The sequence below is a fragment of the Uranotaenia lowii genome, unplaced genomic scaffold, assembly GCF_029784155.1.
Source record: "Uranotaenia lowii strain MFRU-FL unplaced genomic scaffold, ASM2978415v1 HiC_scaffold_95, whole genome shotgun sequence".
Taxonomy (NCBI): Eukaryota; Metazoa; Arthropoda; class Insecta; order Diptera; family Culicidae; genus Uranotaenia; species Uranotaenia lowii.
The window spans coordinates 551-24,405 of NW_026598922.1; the positions used below are offsets into that span (position 1 = coordinate 551).

A 23,855-nucleotide genomic window follows, 5' to 3' on the forward strand; every position below is an offset into this window, starting at 1 on the left:
AGAGTAATCCAACCTACAATGGCTTACTGTTGTGAAGTCATTTTTGTTATCAGAATCATCTTGGTTCTACTTATAACCTGAGATAACTTGTAACGGCCCGTAGTAGGCAAAGTGGTAATATCCGTACACAGCAAGGAAAATTCGTGTAAATTTAGATCGAAAACGATGCACGAAAACGGAACATCGATTTTGATGTAAAATTCTATCACGGTGTATTTTTTCGAGGATGTAATTTTTGAGGCGTGTAAATTTAGATCGAAATCAATGCACGAGATTGGATCACAAAAGCCGTCGTGTAAAAATACACAGGGATGAAAATTTTAAAATTTATTATCGTAAATATTGATATTTTTTCTAAATGTTAAGGTTTTTGCTTTTGTCTTGAATAAATACGCCGCATGTATCATTTTTAATTCACATTTATTTACAAAACTGAACATAAAAACCATTCGGAAAGCGTCAGGCTGATATTGTTGTTGCATCCGATGATTCCCAGCACGGGGATGTTTTTCGAATCAGCATGATCAGCATCCTCGAATGGTTCCGGAAATCATAATTTTTCGGTCAGCATCCTGCACACTCGAATTGTTCTGACAAAAGTTTCTCCGGATAATCACTGGCCGGATATCAGCCGCTGCGAAAAATCTGACCTTGCTGTAATGGAGAGAAAACTTATCAGTTTCAACCATATTCCTTATTTCACGTCTCATAAACTTACTACTTTAAAGACTCTTAAAGTGCTCCTGTAGCTACGCCTTTGAATGACTCGTTCTCGAATAATTTTTCGACTTGTTTACTTAGTGCCCGACGCGCAAACTAACTTGAAATATAAAAAGGCACAATTTAAATATTTGCATTCAATTTTAAATCAAACAGATATAATTTTACACTGTTTGTGATATAAATTTCGTTGACCGGTTGATTTTTGCATGATGCAGTGTAAAATTAAATCAAAACAGTTTATTTCTATTCAATTTTGGAAAATAGACTAATATTACATCGAAAGAAGTTTAAAATTACATCTTTTTGTAATTACACTCAACAAAAAATAGATCACTCGTGTTTTAGATTCCGTGTACTTTTAGAATTTTTTTTGCTGTGTAGTATATCCAATGCATAATTTGAACATTTATCATGTCAGTCTTATTGGTAGTGGATCTTTGTGTGCTGAAATGTGAAATTTCGGTAAAATGGAAATTCCACCCATAAGGACTACGGAATAACTTACCAAAGGTGGCTTTTCTATGGGAGGATAGAAAATGGAGTTTTCTTGGAGACCAAAAAGAAAACCTGGAGGTCTTAGCATTTTGATTTTGGAGTTGTTCGGTCGGTTTTTTTATGCGTCCATTTTTCGACTATTCGTAGAATTTCGCGGCATAAATGTCACACAAGGGTTTTCATTGAAAAAAACAGTCATTTTCGAAAAATTTGATCGAGGCTCATATGATAGGAGTATACTTTAGAGATCAACGGCATTGAAGTCAACAAAAACTGCAAAACTGTGCCATAACAACAAAGTGTTTTTGTGAAACTTTGATTGCGTTTTTCTCACTTTGCCTTTTTGTAACATTCAACAATTATGCTTCCAACAGCAGTTAAGTGCTGTTAAGTTGAGCTATGTAATTTTGCTAAAAAAAATTCGTTTTCCGTTAGCACAAAGTGGGATTCGGTCCTGATTGAAATCAGTGGCTGTTGGTTTTTGAGAGTTTTTTTTGTCTTGTTTCAGCTTCAACTTCCGAAGGAAATCGAGACGGGACGAACTGCAATCATTATAGCAAAATGATACCAAATTTTGCAATCCCGTATTGAGAGCCGAATTTGCTCTCATTTTGGTTGACTTGAGGTGCTACACAGCATAAATCAGAGCGTAAGTCTCCACTGCACAGTGGTCCAGAAATGAAATTTAGCGGGAAACAATTATTTGCGCTCTTGCCTTAGGTTTAAGACATTTGGTGTCCAAGACAAAGTTGTACAACATCACAAGGCGCTACTTTTGAATGAAACAGTTTTAGGGTGGTTCATAAAACTCCTTAGATACGAAAATTATTTTTTTACTGTAAGGTGATAGTGCTGTATTATGTTCAGCAATTATTTAGAACAACATAATTGATGAAACTTTGTAGAAGACTTTGAATGTCTATCTATTAACGTTTAGGTTTTATGATGATTTTTCGTGTACAAGTTAGGGTGGTCCTAGAAAAACAAGTTTTTTTGTTATAACTTTGTTGGATATCAACTTATCAAAATCATGTGTTCGGCAAGTATTTAGCAAATCATCATGCGCATCTTTTGTAGTAAACAGATTTCTAATATCTGCTTTTGATTCGCAGTTATCATGAATTTTGTGTTCAAAAATGGCCGTTTTGTATGAGCCATAACTTCAAATGGAGCAAACCAAAAAATTCAAACTTTAATTCGTTTGAAAGAACATGTTAAAATCTACATTATATCAAAAAACTGGAGAGGTGTTTTTTGTTTAAAGCTTTTTATTCACATTTGAACTTGACCAAAATTGCCATTTTTCACATAACCTTTCTATATTATTTTTGACTACTTTTGGCTGCGTGAGGAATATCCGTACACATCGTAACATTTATATCATCATTAAAGTTAACAGAAACGGAAAAACGGATAAAAAAGTTTATTTGAGAAATCAATAAAAAATTCATAGAAAACAAAAAAAACACTTATATTCTAGCAATAATTTTTTTTTCCTCTAATTATAGACACTTTACCACGTTAGTGGCGTTCGTGTCTTCTAGCAATAATGAAACAAATAAAAAAAACGCGTTAGGGGTAACAGATCAAATGACGGCTGCATTCAGGAAGGCTGGTTTTTGAATATTTCATACATTTTCTATTGGATAGTGAGAAGTGCGGATCTGATGTCAGGAGGAGTCTTTTAAAAACATCCTCCAGACTAACCACACGATCGAACTTTCTGGAGTGGTTTCCTCGAAATCTTCGTAAACTTCGTAAACTTTCTTGTTTCACCAGCTTCTTCCGAATACATGCCTATGGGTAAAATATGATGTTTTATGACTGCTGTTCCATGCACTAACAATTTGTGTACGGTTGGAGAAACGGGATACCAGCTATATAAATTGTTATAAAGCACCCGAGTTTCTTCGGCATACCCTTCAAACGAGCTACTGTTGATAATGATTAAAATCACGTAAAACTTTTCCAAAAGCTGAACGGGACTGAACCCGTAATTTATGCAACTTCAATCCGTTTCTCGAAGAATTTCCTGCAATCTGCAATCTGCAATCTTCATGAACATTTCCAACGAATCTTGTAAGATCTGCACTTTCCTTAGCAAAAATGAGCCTAATAGGTCTGCACAAACTCACTGAGGATGGGCAATCGTTACTCCAGATAACGTTTTGTATCCCATTAGATTTATCTACGAGACGTAACGGAACAAGAGAAACCGTGAAAATGTGTGAATCGCTGTATTCACGCATGTCTCTTTCATCATCTTCGTCAATGAAGGATTGATTAAATCTGTATTGAAATAATTTGAAGATCAAAAGATTAAGGTCCGTTCATAATAAATTTATACCTGCTGTGGTTTGAGCTACCATATGCTCCCCATTTGAAAATAAGTTGAAGCATTTTTTTCCGGAAATGTAGAATCATATTGTAAATATTTCAACAACCTTTCCACTGTGTGATCCACCAAATTAATTTAATTAATTAATTTCTTTTTCAATGTTAATTTCGAAAGCTTCGGATCCATTTTTAACAGAACTTCAACCATATCTTTTTCACTAGACCCCTTCAGCCAGTGAACGACTATAACTTTCCTTTGAACGTTCATCACGAATAATCGAAACTCTTGTACTGAAAACTGTGTGGTTTACTTGGGTTTGATCAAAATGATCACCGGAGAAACCAAAACTGGCTTTCACAGTCAAAAGGACATAAGTGAATAATAACTCCTTCTAAGAAAAATACAATTCAAGACTTTCTTGTTGGGTAGTTAGTAATTCATTGTTTTCAGTTTATGGTTCTATACATTAATAATCAAGAATCCTCATTTTTTTTCATTTGTGCCCCTCTGGCTATGTTAGTCTTTCAAAATTTTTACAAAAGGTTATGAATAGGAAACTCTGCTTTTGTAGTGGTAAAAAAATTAGAATTATTGACTAAGGGTGCGAAAGCAAAGAAGAATTCCATGTCGCAGAGCAAAAGTGATATATTTTGTTATATGAAAAATGGCAATTTTGGTCAGGTTCAAATGTAAATAAAAAGCTTCAAACAAAAAACACCTCTCCAGTTTTTTGATATAATGTATATTTTAACATGTTCTTTCAAACGAATTAAAGTTTGAATTTTTTGGTTTGCTCCATTTGAAGTTATGGCTCATACAAAACGGCCATTTTTGAACACAAAATTCATGATAACTGCGAATCAAAAGCAGATATTAGAAATCTGTTTGCTACAAAAGATGCGCATAAAGATTTGCTAAATACTTGCCGAACACATGATTTTGATAAGTTGATATCCAACAAAGTTATAACAAAAAAACTTGGTTTTGTTGGACCACCCTAACTTGTACACGAAAAATCATCATAAAACCTGAACGTTAATAGATAGACATTCAAAGCCTTCTACAAAGTTTCATCAATTATGTTGTTCTAAATAATTGCTGAACATAATACAGCACTATCTCCTTACAGTAAAAAAATAATTTTCGTATCTAAGGAGTTTTATGAACCACCCTAAAAATGTTTCATTCAAAAGTAGCGCCTTGTGATGTTGTACAACTTTGTCTTGGACACCAAATGTCTTAAACCTAAGGCAAGAGCGCAAATAATTGTTTCCCGCTAAATTTCATTTCTGGACCACTGTGCACTGTAGCTTTTTTCTGGTTCGTTGCTGTAGGCAGTCTACCATCAATATTTTTTATGAAGCGTGTAATGGTACTAAGTATAGTCAGACTAACTAGTATTTCTGTATAATGAACTCAATTATTTTCATTGATTGAACTGTTGGATCCTTTGGATTGAAACCTATCGAACATGAATCGCAGTTCGAAAATCTGGACCAGACTAGACATATCAAATAACAAATTATGTAACAATCGTTCCGTTATTTGCTTTGCGCCACACGATCTCGGTCGGCAGAAGACCCGGATGCTCAAATATAAACAACATACTTATCTTATGTCACACGACCAGTACACGTGCGAGTCAGCCTCACACATCTTGTACAGAAATCCGGCCACACAGGAACAACACCCTGCCTTATCGCATCTATCCAAATACTCAAACACGTTTTTGTCTTTTCTCCCAACAGCTCCCACGATGGGTTCTCCTCGGACGGTATCTCGGTGATAAGCGAGAGCGATGCCAGTGCAACCGAAACGCCGGATCATAAGAAGAGGTTGCACTTTGCCAAAGGTTTCGAATTGGATGCTGAGGAAGACGAGGCGGTGTCCTCACAAATACAAGAACAAACGGCGGCCGTTGAGCGACAACGTCCCCGAGAGAGGCGGTTGAAGCGAAGAAGGAGTGATGAGGAACCACCAGAGGATAGGGCACTGGTTCCCGAAGGTTCGCTGATAACGTGGACCGATGTTCATCGGGCATCAGTTGTCCTGGCCGGGGTACTAGTTACTGCAGTAGTAGCCATTTTGGTGGGTAATTCCCGCGTTTATCAGAACCGGGCCGATGAATTTAACTTTCAACATGAGCAGAGGATCTCCGAGCTGGAATTGGAGAATAACATCTTGAAGAATGAGATGAACAAACTCAAGCATCTGTACACGCGGACCGAGTTGGATGAGCAGGTACAAAAAGCGGACACTGAATGGATCGAAACACTGGAAAAGGCTATTGACGCGACTCCGACACCTGAAGAAGTAGATCCTGTTCAAATGGGTACCGGGGAAGAGAAAATAGGAAAAAGCACCGGTCCGGAGCTTCCGGAATTTAGGAAAGTCCCCCCACAGGATGGGGAAGTTCCTTTGCGAGTCGTTTGGGGAGGTGACGATGGTCAACCTATGCTCATAGCCGATAAGGACTACGTTCTACCGGAGTTTTGTTACAACAAAAATGCAGTTAAAGATGCGTTGTACTCGGAATACTCATCGAAGTATTGTGATATCAAAAAACGTAAAATCGAAGCCAAACAGCGTAAAGCTGAATTTTACAAGCAGCACCACAAAAAATACAAGCCAGACGGCCCTAAGGACTACACTAAATACATCAAACCAACAGCGGAAGAAGTGGCCGAACATAAACGGCAAGCCACAGCTGCGCCTCCGAAAGCTCCAAACTTGTCTCCGTTCGCTTTCGATTTCCAGCAAGCCTACGAAACGGTCAAAGAAGAGGGTGCAGTGATTTTGGAAAGTCTGGTTGCAATCCTGGATTTAAATCCAGAACCGGAATTCGTTCGAACCTCCTACCAGGGAGACGTTGCCGATAATGGAGCAGCTGGTACCACCCCAAGCACCGAAACGGCGACAACACCGGCAGCCCCGGAAGAGATCCCCTGGGAAACGTACCCGACGTGGGTCCGCGAAAAGTACGAAGCGACTCCGGAAATGCACCACAAGCTGAAGAACAAAGCCTCGCTGCTGTGGGACTGGGAACGGAAGAAGAATCAGTTTCTGCAGGACGTTGGTTTGGACACCCTGGAGGAAGTGGAAAGCCGAACCGAAGATGAACTGCGGCAACGGAAGCAACAGTTTGGTAAAACGCGAGCAGAGCAAGGCAACGTTGAAAGCGGATACGAACAACCTAAACAACAGCAGCAAGAGCAACAATTTGAGAGAAATTCTCAGGAGAATGTTGAAAGGAACGAGTATAGGAACGGTGACAACAACAAAAACGGATGGAAGGGTGATAAAAAGGATTGGAAGAACGGCAATAAGGAATGGAAAGGAGGTGATGGTAAAGAATATAAACGAGATAGCAAGGAATGGCGGGGAGATAGCAAGGAGTGGAAGGAGCGATCCAGCAACGGTGATAGAAGGTAAGTTTTTACTATTTTATTTGACAAGTAGATAAATTCAATAATTCGGCAATTCGTTTTCACCTATGCTTTCGCTTCAAGGAAAAGGCGCGTGAATTAGGCACTACTAGTAGATGTGTGTAGGTAAAATTTGGAAATTCAAGCAACCTTTCGCTACTTTCTAAAATCATATCTATCCAAATTTCTAAATATCCTAAATATTTATTTATTGTTGTTGGTTCTGAATGCAAATGTTGCTGAATGTCCAAATGTTGCAAACTCGATCAAATTGTTACTCAAACCTTTCTCATTTCATGCGTTGAACTCTGAGATTATTATTTTTTCGCCCTTGGATTCTCAAAGTATTGGCAGTAACTTTTTTATCTACCTTTTCAAGTACCTACTATTTTTACTGTACTCGTCCCAGAAAACCAATATCGCATACCGAGTATAGGAACGAAATGTTTTTAACAATTTTCAAAACTAAAATACTTAACATCGATTTTTTTTTCTTCTAACAGATCGAACGAACGGAACGATTCGCACGAAAATTACCAGAAGGATTGGAAAAAAGAAAATCGTGAATGGAAGGACAGTAATGAACGAAAGTACCATAGCGAAGAAAATGGTAGCAAAGAGTGGAAAAATGGCAACGGTTACAACAAACAGGACAAACACTGGAAAAATAGCGGAGAGAGTCGGGAGCAGCAGCAGCAGCAGCAGGATCGACCTGCTAATGGTGGTTCTTATCTAGACCAATACCGAAGCGAGGAAGTTTCGGCTGAGCACAACAGAGATACAAGGGAACGAGAAGGCTTCAACAAAAAGTATAAGCATGACGATGATGATGATGATAGCAAAGAGTGTCACGATTCGAGGGAATGTAAGGAAAACAAATGGAAACGCAAGGATTACGACAATAGCAATGAACGTTCGTCAGGAGAAGGATCCTATCTGAATCAATACAAGGACGATTATAAGAAGTCGTACAACTCGAAGGAAAACTATCGAAAGAAATTCGATGATGATGACGATGATGATGATGATGATGATGATGATGATGACGACGACGATGATGATGACGACTGGAAGAATAAGGGGAAAAAGCACAACGGTCACAAGAATCACAAGAAACATGATGGCAGTGATGAGGACGATGACGATGATGATGATGACGACGATGACGATCATTACAAAAATCGTAAAGAGTGGCACGATAAGAACCACAAGGGGAAAGACAAGCACTGGCAGAAACACCACGATAATCATCACAGCAAGGAGAAGTGGAACGATCGGGAGCGTCATTCGCAGCACCATCGAAAGCGATAGAAGGGGTTCAACACTGGAACCATTGGAATGAACGTTTTAGAGCGAAAGGAATACGAATGAGAAGTTTAAAGTGAAAGTGGCAAAAAACCCTTTAGTCAGAATATATTTATACGATGTTACCAAACAGAAATTTTAGATGCGTGTACAGGAAAAGTGTACACCCAAGAGCACAAATCTTGGCAAAGTATATTACAGGAATGAGGCAAGCTGATCTGATTTGTTTTTCGGAAACCAAGCTGAAACAATGCATGGGGGAATGTTTTTGAGCAACCCGAACTCTAGAGTAGTGATATTTTACGAGGAAGTTCATTTATCGACTAACATATGAGTATATTTTAGAAACTGTCCCGCTTAAAAGTAGAAACCTAACACAACCTTTCGATTGAATTTGGATCACCCGCAACTACCATCTCCAGAGAGTGGTAAATAGAGGAGCCAGTTTTGAAATAAAGTTGTGAAATACCTATACCAAAATGGGGTTCTGTTTCAACCTGATGACATCATTTTAAACTTCAACTCAAGGAAGCTTATTTCATCCTCTAAGCATACATCGAGATTGCGGAACTTCAGGAAGCACAAGAACTTGGAACAATCGCAATACGAGGCATTGGATACATCACATTTAGGTGGGAAATTGTGCTAGCTGCTTTGGAACAAAGGGCGTGAATACATCAGAAACGAATTTAGAAAACATTATCTCACTCTAACGGGGCGAATGACGTGAATCGTCAAATTTCACCTCTTAGTTCTAACTGCAATGAGTCTTCACTGTATAAAGACGTACACCGTCTTAACCGATTTAGGCTTTAAAGATTGAACAAACGTAGACAACTTAAGATTAACATTTAACATCCAGTACCGAAAGGGGAATCGAACACATGTCATCAGTAGATCAGCGATAATCGTCTAAACACGCTCGTCTACCGAGACGTACTGTTGACGATCCGGAGCCAGCGTCTTCACTTGAACTTGATTGATTCTAGTCAGCAGCTGTAATTTATGAGATAAAACCGCCGCAAGCTTCTTGTCCTGTTATTCGATTTCCCCCTGAATTCCATTCAAGCGCATCGATACAGACTTGTTTTGCATCTCTTCTCATTCTCAGTTTTTAATTTTCTGAGCTTTCTGGTTTTCTGAGTTGACTTTTATCGACTCAGTCTATTCGACGTCGACTTTGAGCACAGTTACCTTGAAGCTTTTTGTGCAGTCGTCCAGTTTGCTTTCCGTTACGGTTTTCTTCAAGCGAGCAAAACAAGAACTGATGAATCAGACCAAGATTGTTTAGCAATTCTATTGTCGAATGATTTACGACAATTCTCGATACGGCTAGTGTTTAGAGTTTAGGGTGGCCGTACTGTAAGCATTGTCGGCGTAACAGAGGCTGCGAGTAGTAAATGCGCGTGCGAACTCGAAGGAGACCGAAATTTATGAATTCCGGAATGATGGTCATGTTGATTGTAAGAATCAACGTTGATGTACCTGCTGGGGTTTTTTTTTGTTGTGCGGCGAACATCGATTATTTTTTGAGGGGCTAGTTCTTCCAACAAAAGAAGAATGTAGAAAAATTTCAAACTTGAGCAATTGGACGAACTCTTGGCTTCTTCAAAACGGAAAAATTCTCTCAGCACTTTAAAAATATCAAAATATATTTCTCTGTGAGCATCTTTAAAACCTAACCGTAAGGCAAAATGGCCAAATAAAACTGAAACATCTCAAATTCTGTGTACATACCTCGATTACGCTTTCCTAAAGCACCGAAAGGTACATGTAGGCTTCCACCATTTCAAGCCGCTGTTCCGCATCATCGGCGGCACACCGGAAGCCAACTCTCATCAAAGCAACGATAATCTTCAGAGCATTGTCGTCGAGTGGCAGCGATCGATCTATCAACCGGCGCAAATCCAACCCATCGCTCTTGGCCTGCATGATGTAGTCCTTCAGATGTTTGATCGGTCGCTTCTCGTCGTACACCCGCATCCCGGTTACGATTTCGTACAGCACCAGTCCGAAGCTGAATGTGTCTACCTTGGTGCTCAGCTGCCGCTGACTGTACAGCTCCTTGGGAATGTATGGCCGCGTTCCATAGACGCGGGACACCTTCATGCTCGAATCGCTAACAGCGAGCTCACGCGTGAGGCCAAAATCTCCAATTTTCGGCTCGTTGCAGCCATCCAGCAGAATGTTGCCCGGCTTGATGTCCCCATGGATGATTGGTTTCTGGGCGAAGGTGTGCAAATACTGGAGGCCCCTGAATGAGTGACAGAATAAAACTTTATCATTATTTCAAATTTATTAAAAAAAAAATTCTTTAACCACAGTAATCGTTGGCAAAAAATGTTGACACCTGTCAAGTTGTGGGGCAATGAGTTCTGCCGGGACTTTGGATGAGTTGTTACAGGAGTTGAACTACGATTTCAACTATTTCCTGCACCAAATTCGAACGCACTCGCGCCGCTTGGATCAGGGCCAACGCCGGCTGGTCGAAGCTTGGATCGACAAACTGGCTCACACCAATCAAACGCTGGAAGAGGTGCGTCTGCGAAATGATTTCCTGTTCTATTTGTCTTCAAACTGTGAGCAAGGAACCTTGCAAGCACCTTTCGACCAGCGACCTCCCCCAGGCTATGTGCTGAATGCTACGCACTTGATTGTACGTTGACTTAATACGATGCTTATCTTGAACCCAATAACTAGGTAGTTTATTTCCAGCCCACAGAAACTCCTAAGACGCTTTTCGAGAATTCTCAATCGCCACAAACCGAGCTTTTTCGTCGATCACCGGACGGGGGTGCCTTTTTAGTGTCTCAGCCAGTACCGAGATGTGGAGCTTTCTGTTATCTGGCCATCGTTAGCAAACGGCCCGCCCAAAACAAGAAAAAAGGGGGCGAACAATAAGGGTAGCTGGCTACTAAATTTAGCTCTAATGCGTTAATTGAACTCATAACTAGGGAAATAGTACGGAAAATATAAGGGTTTTCAAAACCTGTTTATTTCTTTTTTTTTGTCAACATTCAACTTGACACGATTACGATGTAAAAATCGATGGTCAAAACTGTGACCTTAAAAAGGTACTTCAACTGGTAAAACATAATTGTAAACCGAAATGAGGACAGCATGAAAAAATTTGAAGGAACTCACCTGGCCGTGCCTTTTGCGATCCTGACACGATCTGCTAAACTGAGTGGTGTAAAATTTGCACTTTTTGGAAACAATCGATTATCTAGAGAACCTCCGGGCATAAACTGATACACCAGACATGGTTCTGTGGCAACTGTAGATAAAAAAAATTTAATAACTTCAGTTTAGAAATTTTAAGAAAAGAAATCCTTACCATCCGTGCTGCACCCAAAAAGAGGGACCACATTCTCGTGCCGACAGGCATTCAGATACTTGAGCTCGTTGAAACTTTGCCTCAATTCCGTTCTCGCGGACTCGGTATTGATGCCCTTAATCTTCTTGATGGCCATCCAGGTTTGCTTAAAGTATCCCTTGTAAACGACTCCAAATCCCCCGCGGCCAAGTTCATTGGCCGCGTTCCAATTGTCCGTTGCGGCTTTCAGATCTTCGTAGCTGAAGTGAGGTAGCCCACTGGCGACGGCCGCTATTCCACCCACGGCTCCGACACCAATCTGTGGAGCCGCAGCGACAACCACAGGAGGCGGGGCCACCGGAAGAGGTGGTGGAATCTTCACCGGTCGCGCCGGCGTTTCGTTATTATCGGTGGTCCCTTCCGCTACGGCTGGAGGACTTGTTGGAGCCGGTGGTCCGTTCATAATTTTAATAGCTTGAGCAGCCGATTGCTGATCTTTTTTGATCAGCACGTGATACTTGGACTCGACGTACATTTTTATGGTTTCCATTTCCGAGAAGAATGTCCCTCTGAAAACAAATTGCATATATTTTCTTTCTATCAACCAAAATTAAGAAACTTACTTTGAAAGCAGCACAAACAGTGCCGTTATTTTGTGGTTTAGGTTGCCCCACCTGGTTAACAAAAAGCTTGAGGGCGAAGCCTTTGCTTCCGAGCTTTGTCGTCGGATGTCCTGAAAAAAACAAACTTCTTCATTTATAAGGTATTAAAAATAAAGTTAATTCCCCGACCCACCTCAACATCGTCGGTGCTGTAGCCCATGAGCAGCGCCAACCGGACCCATTTGCCGTCCTGGTCCAGCTGATCTTCCAGCTGTTTCCGGTTCAACGGTGGTAGGTCATAGATGAACACGAACGAGCTGCAGAAGGCGTTCGATGGAATAGCCATGGTTTGATTGTGCACAGCTCGTTACCGAATTGAGCGAAACATGATTTTAAACGCCGGAATTAAGCAGAAAACTGCGATAAACTGAATTGATAGCGACTGATAAAAAATCAAAACAAAAACATTAATTATTTTGGAAAATCAAAACATACACGGTAAATTTGTTTTCCCTGTTTTTCGTTAATTGCAAACCAAACCCAGTAAGAAAATTTGTATAGCGTTAAGCAAACATAATGAGCGATGCGATAAATATATTCATGAACACCTGAAACCTGTCTTGGATTGATTCAAAAAGTAGTAAATGTGCAAAAGACTTTATTTTCAGTTGAAATACTGGATTTGAAAACGTGCAAAGGCTCAGATTTCTAAAATATCAAATCGCCAAATGATCAGCACGAAAAACTGTATTATTAAAAAAAACTACTATAAAACTAATTTCAAATGGAAAAACTGAAATCAAATAGATACTTAGAAAAAAATATTTCATATGAATATGATTAAATTTGAAAAGTTGACACGCAAAACATCACAATTTTCAATAAAAATCAATTCAACAACAAAATTGACAAAAAGACAAATTTGAGGTAAAAATGAGCTTTATAAACAAAAGTGAAAAAATGACTAAAACAAAAAAACTTAAAAAAAATGACAAATCTGAAAAATATGCCAAACCTGTCAAAAATAACCAAAAATAATCAAACTACTTGGTCCATACAAATTTTTTTCTCATTCTTTTTCAATCTGTCATTTTCGTCTTTTTTGTTCTTTTATCGTTTTGGTTAATTTGGTCATTTGCCATTTTTATCAATTTCGAAATTTCCGATCACCTTTTTCTGTGAGTTTTATGGTTTTTATCATTTTTGTCAGTTCTGTAATTTTGTCATTTTTGTCGTTTTAGTCTTTTTCCATTTTAGCCGTTTTTTGTATTTTTTTCATTTTTCGTCATTTTGGTTTTTTTTTGTATCTCTTTTTTCGTTTTTGTCGTTATTGTAATTTATGTCAATTTTCGTCTTTCTGTTTTGTCATATTTGCCGTTTAAGTCAATTTTTATTATTTTTGTCGTTTTCATGATTTTCATTTTTTTTAAATTTGAATAATTTTTTTTGTCCTAATTTACAAAAATGACAAAAATATAAAAAGTTATAAAAATGAAAAAGTTTACGAAAATGACAAAAATGAAATAAGTGATTGACAAAAATGCAAAAATTTCAAAAATGACAAAAATTACAAAAATGACACGAATGGCAAAGATTACAAAAGGTGTAAAAATTACAGAAATTACGAAAATTACAAGAATGACAAAATTTGTCAATTTTTTTCATTATTTTCATGTTGTAAATTTTTCATTTTTGTAAATTTTGTAACCTCGGTCATATTTGATGATTTTGTCGTTTTTGTGTCGTTTTTTACATTTTGGTCAATTTTCGGATCGTCGTCATTTTCATTTCAAGGATTTTTACATGTTTGTCCGGGATGGTCGTTTAGCTTAATGACTAGCATGTCTGGTTAGTAATCAAGATAATCAGGGATCGAATCCCGCCGCCTCCAACTAGGAAAATTCTGTTCATATCCAGCCGGAATGGATATAATGAAGTGCATGATGGTCTAACCAACGTCTCATGATCGCTTACTATTCTACGCTGCCTACTCTAAACTATAAAATTTTCTTCTCCAAACTATCTCTAATTTTTATTTCCAGCGTCAGCTCCCCGAGCTATTTAAACGCCAAAAGGATTTTTACATTTTTGTCATTTGTGTTTTTAAAGTTTTTAAAAATTTTGTCATATTGGTAGTTTTGGCTTTATTTTGTCTTTTTATTATTTGTATCATTTTGCTCATTTCCATACTTTTTGAAAATTTTGTATTATTTACATGTTCATAAATACTTGTTGTTATTTCATCATCGTCCTTTTTAATTTTTGTCATTTCAGGCTTTTTATTAAATATTATGGTGATTCTAGTATAGTTTGTCATTTAGGTCCATTTTCTAATATTTTTCCTTTCATCATTCTTTTTGAGTTGCATTTGTAATACATATTGTGATTTTTGTTTTTTTTTTCGTTTTTATCATTTGTGATATTTTCTTTATTTTTCTTCATTTCTGTGAATTTTATCGTTTTGGAATTTTTGTTATTGTTGTCAATCGTAAAACTTTTGTCCATTTTTACGGCGTAAACTGATTTGTTTGGGTGATGCATCGATTTGTTTGGTAGATGTCAAATCACCTTCCAATGCTTTTGCATACAGTTTGTTTAATTTACGAACGCCAACATCGATAGAAAAAATCACTTCGAAAGAAAAAATCAATTTACGAACACGCCGTTAGTTCCACAGTTTCGTCAATTTTGTAATTTTCATAATTTGGGAGTTTTTAATTTGTTATTTTTTATTCATTATTGTGGAATATAAATTTTCATCATGTTTAATTTGAATTTATCTTTTTTACTATGTATTTTTGTCAAATTACACATTGTAGTAATTTTTGTAAATTTTCCAATTTTTGTCATCTTCGCTGAACAGATCATGCACATGATTTCTTTCAAAACTAAAGCAAAAAAGGGACCAGTTTATATTTAAATACTTTTTTATTTTGTTCCATTTTTTCGATATTTTGTATCTCCATTTATAAGCTAATATCTAGCCATCATTGTGTGTTCTCACTAGCAACAATAGCGTTTTGTTTTGTTTTTTTTTTTTCCTTATCTTCCTACTCTCATACGCTGTTGTTTGTCTGTCTGTATGTATGTATGTATGTTCGCGTGTTTGGATGTGAGTTTTCTTGTATGAGTGTCAACTGTCCGAAACCGCATGCTCGCCGAGAAAAATTATATATCCACTCGAGAGTGTTTCTTTTGCTATCAGCCGCTGTTCCTAAGTTACAAATGTTCCCTAAACTCACACGTCTTTCTCTACTTCGTTCTCGCTTTGATTTGTTTCCACGATCTGTCTTCGTCGCGTCTTCGTTCTCTTGTTTCTGTTTTGTTTTGTATGTTTGTACCATGCACAAAAAAAAGTTTATTGTTGAGAGAATTGTGTTCCTTCCGTGTTTTGTTGGTTTGTTTGTTCATTACTTTACTTTTACATTCTAGGGGTGGTTAATGATACATAATATGATTTCTTCTTCTTCTTCTCTTCTTTCTGGCTTAGGTCAAAAACGGTGGCAAACGAATTCGTACTTTGTTGGTTTTTATTATGTTCTTACTTTGTGTGGGTATGTGTGGATGTGTTTTTGTCTGTGTTCGCCTTAGTATGGTTACATTAGTATATATAATATGAATATGTATGTGAGGGGGTGTTCTTTTGTTTCATGTGTGTGTGTGCCGAAATTCGTCACTTGCGCTTACTCCTTTACTTACGTACATTTTTCTTTTTGTTAGTTGAGTTTTTTTAACGTCGCAGCAAACGAAATGGCCTCTGCAGTCTGGTCTGCGAACTTACCTCCTACACACCTGATGCTGTTTGTTCTCTAGAGAATAAAGACTCGTGTAAGTTTTGACTTGTTTCTCTCTTGTTTTGTTTTGCCAGTGTTTCTATAGTACAAAGATGTCTGTTTTATTTTTTGTTTTTATTTGATTTTTTATAGACTTAAATATATGTACACAGGAAATTTTTGCCGGGTCTTTTTATTAACCTTTTTACTTGATTTGTATTCCTGTTTTTGTTTGTTTTACATCTCCAGTTTTTTTTTATTTTGTTTGTTTTTCCACTTATTTGATTACGTTTTCACTTAGTTTTATAAACTTTTATTTTGTTTTTGTTGGTTTTTTTCTCCATCAAGGCTGGCGCCGACTACACATTTACATCAACATCTTTTAGTTTTGTTAAATTGTGGTTCCTTTGTTTTGATTTGTATCGTTTATTGATTAAAAAATTAAATAAAAAATAAAATTGAGCTACAGTTAATTTTGTTCCACGAATATATAAATTAAATACAGACAAGTTTGTTTTTTTTTCTTCGTTTCCTTGTTTTTTTTTCACTACGTGGTAGTTTATCTTTTGCGTAGATATCATACTTTAAGAGTAGTAGAATATATTTTTACAATTGTTCAGTTTTGTTTTGTAATTTGTATTGTTCTTGTATTGTGTGGGTGTGTGTTAGTCTGTGTTTTTTTTTGTAAGTTCACAGTTGGCTAATTGATTTCTATTTTCTCTCTAGTTTCCTTCGTTGGATCGGAACTTTCTGCTTCCGATTACTGTCTCGTGATTTCTCTCTCTTTTGTTTGATCCCCTTAGTGGTTCTTTTTCGTCGCTTCTCTTCTTCATTCTGTTTATATAGTGTCGGAGCCGTTTGACGGCACTTTTGCGACGTTGGAAACCGATTTGTGGTGCTGTAAGATGTAGCAGCAGCTAAAAGCCGATGAGGCTGCTCCTGTGGCAAGGTTGCCAGATCTGTCGAAACTGAAGCCAATGGCAGCGGTGCCAGAGGTGGCGGTGGAAGCTGATCCTAAATGACCGATGGTATGGCGGTGGGATCGACGCCGGCTTTCTGACCTGGCATGCTCGGGCTGCTATTCAGCAGTATCAACTCCGCGCCACCGGCAGTGTTGCCATCCGCCGCACCAGAAGACTTGAGCACCGTGTTCAGATACTGGGCGCTAGGTGTGGCCGCAATCAGCGGAAGTCCACTGATTGGTGATTGACCCACGGTTTTCACCATCTGCATACAATCCGGATTGTTAGGAGTTATTAACTTATCCAATCACACAAACACAGTTACACCCCAGCAAAATCAAGAAACAAATACACATTCACACAAAGACTGAAGAAAAAGAAACACATAAACACAGACCAACAAAGGCGTGGATGCAAAACATCGAGAAGCAAACAAAAGAGAAACGGAGAAACCAAGAGCGGGCACTTTAGGTAAGTCTTTTCTGTTTTTGTTTCATCAAGTCCTAATTGATCTCGTAGCACAACAAAGCTCAACTTATAATAACATCAATCTATTGTTTTCTGACACAATTGTCTTGGTTGATTGAATGTGTGCTGTTGTTAAAAATAGGTGTCTACATTTGTATGGGCGTGTGGGTGTATGTGTGTGTACATAAATGTTCAGTATTCACAGCGTAGTGTTATTAAAAATAAAAAAATAAAATCAACAGGTAGCGTTTTAGAATTTGTTGTTGTTGTTGGTGTGGTGGTTGCGCGCACTAAGACACACAGCAAGCAAGCGAACGGATTCAGTGTCGTGAAACCAGTGCACCCACCTTCTGCGTGACCACTGCATTGCCTCCGCCATTGTTGGTTGTGGTGGTCGTAAACAGACCGTGGGTGGGAAGGTGGTTGGTGGTGGTGGTGATGACGTTGCCGCCAATCGAGTCCTGCTCGTATCGGGATACCACCACCGGTGTCAGGCTGGTTGTTTGGAGCGGGGTAGTGACCACGTGGACCCGGCCGTTTCCGCCGCCATTACTGAGGGAGTCAGCTCCTGGAAGGAGAAAGGGAAAAAATGCAATTAAGAAAAACCGTTTTCCATTGGTAACGCTGTAGCATTATACACAGCAAAAAATTTCTAAAAGTATACGGAATCTGAAACACGCGTGATCTATTTTTTCTCAAGTATAATAAAAAAAAGATGTAATTTTCCACTCCTTTTGATGTAATTTTAGTCTGTTCTCAAAAAGCGAATAGGAATAAATTGTTTTGCTATAATTTTACACTCCGTGATGTAAAAATAAAGCGACCAATGAAATTTATATCGCAAGCAGTGTAAAATTATATCTGTTGATTTAAAATTGAATGAAATTGTTTGTTTGTTGTTTTTTTGTATACCATTTGCCAGTCGAGTCATTCTTCGGAAACCGAACGTATTCGTTTCAATACGCAGCTTAATCATCTCTATACATAGCTAAAGTGGTAAATTTCTAAAGTAAAATACAAACGAATGATGTTATAAAAATTAATTATTTGTTTCTCGATTACAGCGACGGCAGATGTTGCACTGGCAGGGATCCGGAATATTGCCAGGAGAGGAATTTGCGTGAACAATCCGAGGCATTTGTGAGCAAAAATCCCTCCTGACCCGGCAGTGACCTGTATTAATGGACCATGACTGTCCGGAACGAAATTTCGTTTGGTTTCCCCAGTGAGCGATTAAAATATCAGCAGAATATGAATATATTCGTATTCTACCGTGCCCCAGCCTGGCGGTGCTCGTGATGGTGGGTGTTCTTTGGTTTTTCTTTACTATTTAGGTTTTTTTGAATAAATGTTTAATAATAGCAAACTGTAGTTTTCTTCTCAAGACTCATAATATTTCAATATTTCATAAAATTGCAAATATCCCGAGGAATATCTAAAATTTTACATCGCTGTGTATTTTTACACGACAGTAAGCTGTTCTCTTTTCGTGCATCGTTTATGGTCTAAATTTACACGGCTCAATGTAATGATGATGTGAATTTAGATTGAAAACGATGTTCCGTTTTCGTGCATCGTTTTCAATCTAAAATTACACGAATTTTTCTTGCTGTGTAATTTATTTCGTGTCGTTGTTTATTCTTGAGTGTGTAGTCGATCCTAGAAACCAGAGTAGAAAACAAGCCAAAGATGCGTGTTTAACTTTAAGAGTGTTAGCTGTCAAACGAAAACACATGGAAAACGTAAACAAGGAGAAAATTCACCGTTGCTGTTGGTTTCACGCAATCCGTTGCATCCCGCATCAGCTGAAGGTGAGAGAATGCGCATGAAAGTGTTGAACGGAAACCAAATGCATTTCAACTAACAGGCAAAGGAAGAATCGACAACAACCCGGAACGCAACTTTAGATCAAAATCTGAAGAAAAAGAAATAGAAAGAAACCACCTAAGACTCGACCAACAGATAAAGTGGTAAGTGGAACTAAATTTTATGTCCTAGAACTTATCTGAAATAATCTCTTCTCAGCAGAACAGAGTTTAAAGTAACCACCACCAAGCAAAACAACAGACGGCGAAAAAGAATCTCATTTGAGTACGACGGCCCTCACGACGGGTGAGTTGCGTTTAGGTGACACGTAGAAAAATCTCTAAAATTGCAATTTATCATTGGTAGCGCCGTTGTTTGGTAGCTAAGCTCACTTTTGTGACCCGGTCAGCTATCCCATTGCCAACATTGAAGTGCTCTGGGCAACAACCGTGTGCTCTTTGAGCAGAGCAGCCTGGAAGGGCTGCCAGATTCTGTGATACTACCGTGATTCCTGAGGAAACCGAGCTGTGATATTACTGTTGTGTGTTTAGGCTATCAGATGTTTGTCATTATGGTAGGAAACGGGCCCGTGAGTAAATCTAATGTAACCTAGCTTAAGTTTAAAAAATGTCGTGTGAGTAAAATGTGAAATTGCTACAAGATTTGGGTTTTGCGTGTTTGCGTAAACTGTGGTAGAACACGTATCAGAAGTAAAAAACCCTACCCCAGTGTCTTGATCCAATCATCCCAGTAAATTTGAAGTCTCCTAAATAACCGCAAGACCATCTGATACGTTTTGGTCCTTCGAACCGGATCAGTAGTTTGACCCAAGGCGTAGGCTTCAAAATGTTTATCCACTACGACTCACTGATCAATTCGGACGGCCGTCTGGGCACTTCCATGATCACGATCTTACCGATTTCTACTCAAATATCTCTATCTTTCGATTGAAAGTGTTCTCCAGATAAATTCTACTGGCAAGTACCCCATAAACACTAACAAAACATCTTTTTGTATCCAGAGTTCGTGTTACTAGAGTTCCGATGGATTGTAAATGTGTAATTGGTTTTAATTTTTGGATCTTTAGACCAATTGCACATTGACAATCCATCTGATTATGGTCCTGTAACGCTATACTGTAAGATACTCGAGCCGGAGCCATTGAAGATAGTCAGTACAGATCCAGGAGAGGTCGTCGAGCTTGAGCCAAAAGAGGTTCTCGTGCCACGAACCACTGGAAGCTCGTCGGAGAGAGGAAATGTCCTCGAGTCGGAGCACTTGCAAGTCGTAGCTACTGGGATGACGGAGCCATTGTAAGGTCGTCATTGGAAATTCGTCGACCCACAAGCCTCTGTGAAGTTGTTGGACTGGGAGCTACGGAGCCAGGAGGAGGTCTTCGGACTAGGACCCGTCAGGCCAAAGCCAGGGGAGCCACCGTCGGGTATAAGACTCGACCTTCTCCGCAGCGGATCTTGTAAGAAGGGGGTAAACCACTGTCGAGAGATACCCTCGGGTAGAGAGGCTAGACGAGCCTCTCGAGTCGGTATAAGATGTCATCTTTGTCTGGAAACATCCAAGTCGTAGCGTTCAAAAGTCGTGAACGTGTGTTGTGACAGGCTTGAGTCTAGGATAAGTGATACTCGACCGACACAGGAAGAGAAGAAGAGGCCACAGGGCCAAAAATCCTAGGATTGCTAGCCAAAGAGCGAAAAGAAGACCAGACAACGATGGAAGTCATCTTCGGAGTGCTGTCGAGTAGTGCGCATTCGATTCCACGATTTTAAGCAGATAGGACTATACCTTTTGAGTGGAGTTGTGCTACTCACAGTATCCACTAATAGCATAGTGTGTTTCTTCTCAGTGGGCTAGACCTTCTTCGCAGTGGAGATTGTTTGCAAAGGGTTATTCTACCGGCTGGGAATACCCGCGTAGCTCTCGAAGCCAGCCGGTAGCTCTCGAAGCCAGCCGAGCCATTTGAGTTGATGTAGGATGACCTACCTTTGTCAAGAATCATCCAAGTCGTTACGTTAAGTCCCGCGCGTGTGTTGGACGCGAATCCAAGAAAAGTTGCTCTCAACCAACACACGACGGGCAAAAGAATTCGAACCTCGAATCCTAGTGATAAGAAGTCGGACCTCAGTTGTTAGAGGAGTGGTCAGGAATCGAGTCTTCAAAAGGAGAGATTTGTATGATTAACCCCAAGTCTTTATGATGAGAGGTCGAATCTCACGTCGCAGAGATCAACAAGAATTATCGTATACGTGTTAACCTCGCGTCGTTCCGAGCAGGAAAGCTTCGAATCATTACCAGAGGTTTAGGCTACGAGATGTTATGAGCAGGATGCCGGGAAACGCACTAGTGCGTTTTCCTCTCACCACCAAAGGAATATTAGCAAATTCCTTGGACCATCACTAGCTTCCTAACAAACGACCTTATCCCTCCATGACGCCAATACAGTAATCTAGTTCCAGTTTGGGTAGTGGATTATTACCTTATTGTGAATAAAGCTAACGCTCATAGATCAACATAGAGAACGACTCCATCTCTCAAGATTTTAAGATCCTTTCGAAAGTCTACCAACATAAGAAAAAAACTAAACTAACCTTTTAGCGTCAGTCCAGTGCCGGAGCCCCCGGTCGTGGTGATGGCATTAACGAACGTCAGCTTGCCACCGAGGGATTGCGCTCCGGCACTGGTCCTATAGAGGGGCAGCGCCGTGGTAACCCCATTGCTGCCGACCGCCGGTAGAATGTTCAGCTCCGCGCCGCCCGGTAACCGCGCCAGTTCTGTGGTGGTAGCGCTGGTGAACCCATTGGTGCCGTGATGGAGGTGGGACGACTGATGGTTGTTGGTCAAACCATTTAGGGTAGTTGCTCCGTTGGCGGTGGTCGAGCTACTAATTAGGAGCTTGTGCAGCTGAGCCCCGGTCAGTGAAGATGGGGCCGTGCCGGCCGTTAAATGCGTTGGGAAGACGGCAGCGGAACTGTTGGTGGTGATGCTATTGCTGATGCTGCTACTATTGTGATGGTTACCACCGATGGGTCGCGGCGTTTGACTTGATTGAGGCTGTACTGCAAAAAGGAGGTGCCATTAGACGGGAGTTCATCTTTGGTGGGTTAGGTTTGTTGAGGAATTCCTTTTCGAGTTCGACTTACCATTGGCAGGTGTGCTGAGTTCGATCGTAGCTAACCCGTTGGGCGCTTGCTGGATGACACGGAGACCTTGAGTGGAGGTTAACAGCTGGATGGGCGAAACTACCAGACCACCTTGTTGTACAACCTTTACGAAAGAATATACAGATTAGAGCATTGAGCTGTGCGAAGGTTGGGTCTTCAAACTAACCTGTGAAAGCATCATCTTGTCCTTGTCGACGGACGTCAGTCCAACGATGGTGTTTCCATTCACCAACTTAATGACCTTGGTTGCCGGTGGGTCCAAACTGGATCCGGACGAGGCAGATTGGGTGGCGATGATTTCGATCTTGTTGCCACCGTCTGACGTCCGCAGCCCATTTTTGGTGCCGTTGATCAGTTCTTTGTTCCCGCCATTGGTGGTTCCGATGATCTGCAACCCAGTCGTTGTGCTACCATGGCTCGTTCCGGACGACCCATTGTGATGTCCGTTGGCCGAAGCTACGTTCAGATTCAGCGGCAACGTTTGTACTGCGGAAGATCCACCGGTGGTCAAAATCGTGGCCGTAACCGGTGTGAACAGCTGAGACTGACTTAGACTGGTCAGATTGTTGGCTGAAAGAGTGAAGTGTGATTAGTGGCGGTGAAACAATAGGGAAGAAATTTAATCTTACCACCAACAATCAAAGGCAGTGGCGTTCCGTTGATACCATTTCCGATGGTACTACTTGGGACGCCATTTGTACTGCCGTTGGGTGTGCTACAGTTGCTTCCGCCACTGGAATTACCACTGCCGAGCCCGTTGCTAACGGTGCTCAGGTTCAGCCCATTCGGCAGTCCGTTGATGGTAGTAAGTTTCAGCGGCGAGGGACTTCCGTTGCGGGTCTCGGTCACCGAAAGCGTTGCCGAAGCTCCCTTGGTGGTCAGCGAAAGCGGCATAATGGCAGGTGAAGTCGAGTTGCGACTCACGATCGTCGAAGGTGGGCTGGCACGGGTTGGCGATGACGAAGCCCCGATCAGGATCGGAGAGATCGTTGTCTGATGCTGTTGGACGGAAAGAAATGCTTCTTGAAAATTCTTCTCAGTAGGAAAAGAAATGGAATACTAACCGGTAAATTTCCGATGGAAGCCGTTGTCGCAACACTGGACAGCGAACTGGACGAACTGTACCGGATTCCGTTTCTTCCGGGAGTGACGACAGTTTCGTTCAAAAGATCTACGAACAAAGGATTTTTCATTGACATTTAACCGAAAGAAAATATCCAAAAAGGACGCTCACCTCTATCCGATTGCACGCCGTTGCTGCTGCTGCTAACACCGTTAGGAATCGCGTCTGTATCCGGCGCCAGCCGGGAAAAGTCCACATCGCTCCACTGGGACAGTTCCCGCTTCAACAGCACTATCCGGTTTTGGTGGGCGATTTTCTCCTTCGCGAGTCGCTCCATTTCGTGCTCGTACTCCCGCTCTTTCCGTTTCAGAAGCTGTGGAAAAACAATCAAGGTTAACGATCG

At 40.0% G+C, this 23,855-nt stretch overlaps 4 protein-coding genes and 1 long non-coding RNA gene across 8 annotated transcripts in view; 2 read left to right on the forward strand and 3 right to left on the reverse strand.

The window, feature by feature from the left end:
- Positions 1-403: 403 nt before the first annotated feature.
- On the reverse strand, positions 404-1,037 carry LOC129760990 (uncharacterized). Its single transcript, XR_008740420.1, has 2 exons — positions 719-1,037; positions 404-654 (listed from the first exon to the last, which is right to left on the reverse strand). It is a non-coding gene; the product is annotated as an uncharacterized LOC129760990 (long non-coding RNA).
- A 4,145-nt stretch (positions 1,038-5,182) lies between these two features.
- LOC129760989 (uncharacterized) lies at positions 5,183-8,766 on the forward strand (the record flags this gene model as incomplete). The annotated part of the gene is made up of 2 exons (XM_055758688.1): positions 5,183-6,984; positions 7,485-8,766. Coding segments are annotated over 2 exons (2,610 nt in total), but the record flags the coding sequence as incomplete, so codon positions are not given.
- A 1,154-nt stretch (positions 8,767-9,920) lies between these two features.
- LOC129760987 (serine/threonine-protein kinase pelle) lies at positions 9,921-12,673 on the reverse strand. Its single transcript, XM_055758686.1, has 5 exons — positions 12,398-12,673; positions 12,226-12,335; positions 11,624-12,171; positions 11,431-11,563; positions 9,921-10,540 (listed from the first exon to the last, which is right to left on the reverse strand). The coding sequence occupies exons 1-5, from the start codon at positions 12,548-12,550 to the stop codon at positions 10,039-10,041; spliced, it is 1,446 nt and encodes a 481-aa protein (XP_055614661.1). The 5' UTR covers positions 12,551-12,673; the 3' UTR covers positions 9,921-10,038.
- LOC129760988 (uncharacterized) lies at positions 10,617-11,260 on the forward strand. Its single transcript, XM_055758687.1, has 2 exons — positions 10,617-10,942; positions 11,002-11,260. Exons 1-2 carry the CDS (start codon positions 10,655-10,657, stop codon positions 11,185-11,187), a joined length of 474 nt encoding a protein of 157 aa, XP_055614662.1. The 5' UTR covers positions 10,617-10,654; the 3' UTR covers positions 11,188-11,260.
- Positions 12,674-15,857: 3,184 nt separating the features above from the next.
- LOC129760991 (serine-rich adhesin for platelets-like) overlaps positions 15,858-23,855 on the reverse strand; it is an 80,128-nt gene continuing 72,130 nt past the window's right edge. For all 4 annotated transcript variants that reach the window (XM_055758692.1, XM_055758691.1, XM_055758690.1 and 1 more), the window contains 8 exons: positions 23,624-23,825; positions 23,454-23,560; positions 23,019-23,388; positions 22,556-22,959; positions 22,369-22,492; positions 21,817-22,284; positions 17,755-17,975; positions 15,858-17,204 (listed from right to left, as the gene is read on the reverse strand). In XM_055758692.1, the coding sequence (XP_055614667.1) occupies positions 16,992-17,204; positions 17,755-17,975; positions 21,817-22,284; positions 22,369-22,492; positions 22,556-22,959; positions 23,019-23,388; positions 23,454-23,560; positions 23,624-23,825 (2,109 nt within the window). In that variant the 3' untranslated portion in view covers positions 15,858-16,991. The remainder of the gene's footprint in view (positions 17,205-17,754; positions 17,976-21,816; positions 22,285-22,368; positions 22,493-22,555; positions 22,960-23,018; positions 23,389-23,453; positions 23,561-23,623; positions 23,826-23,855) is intronic.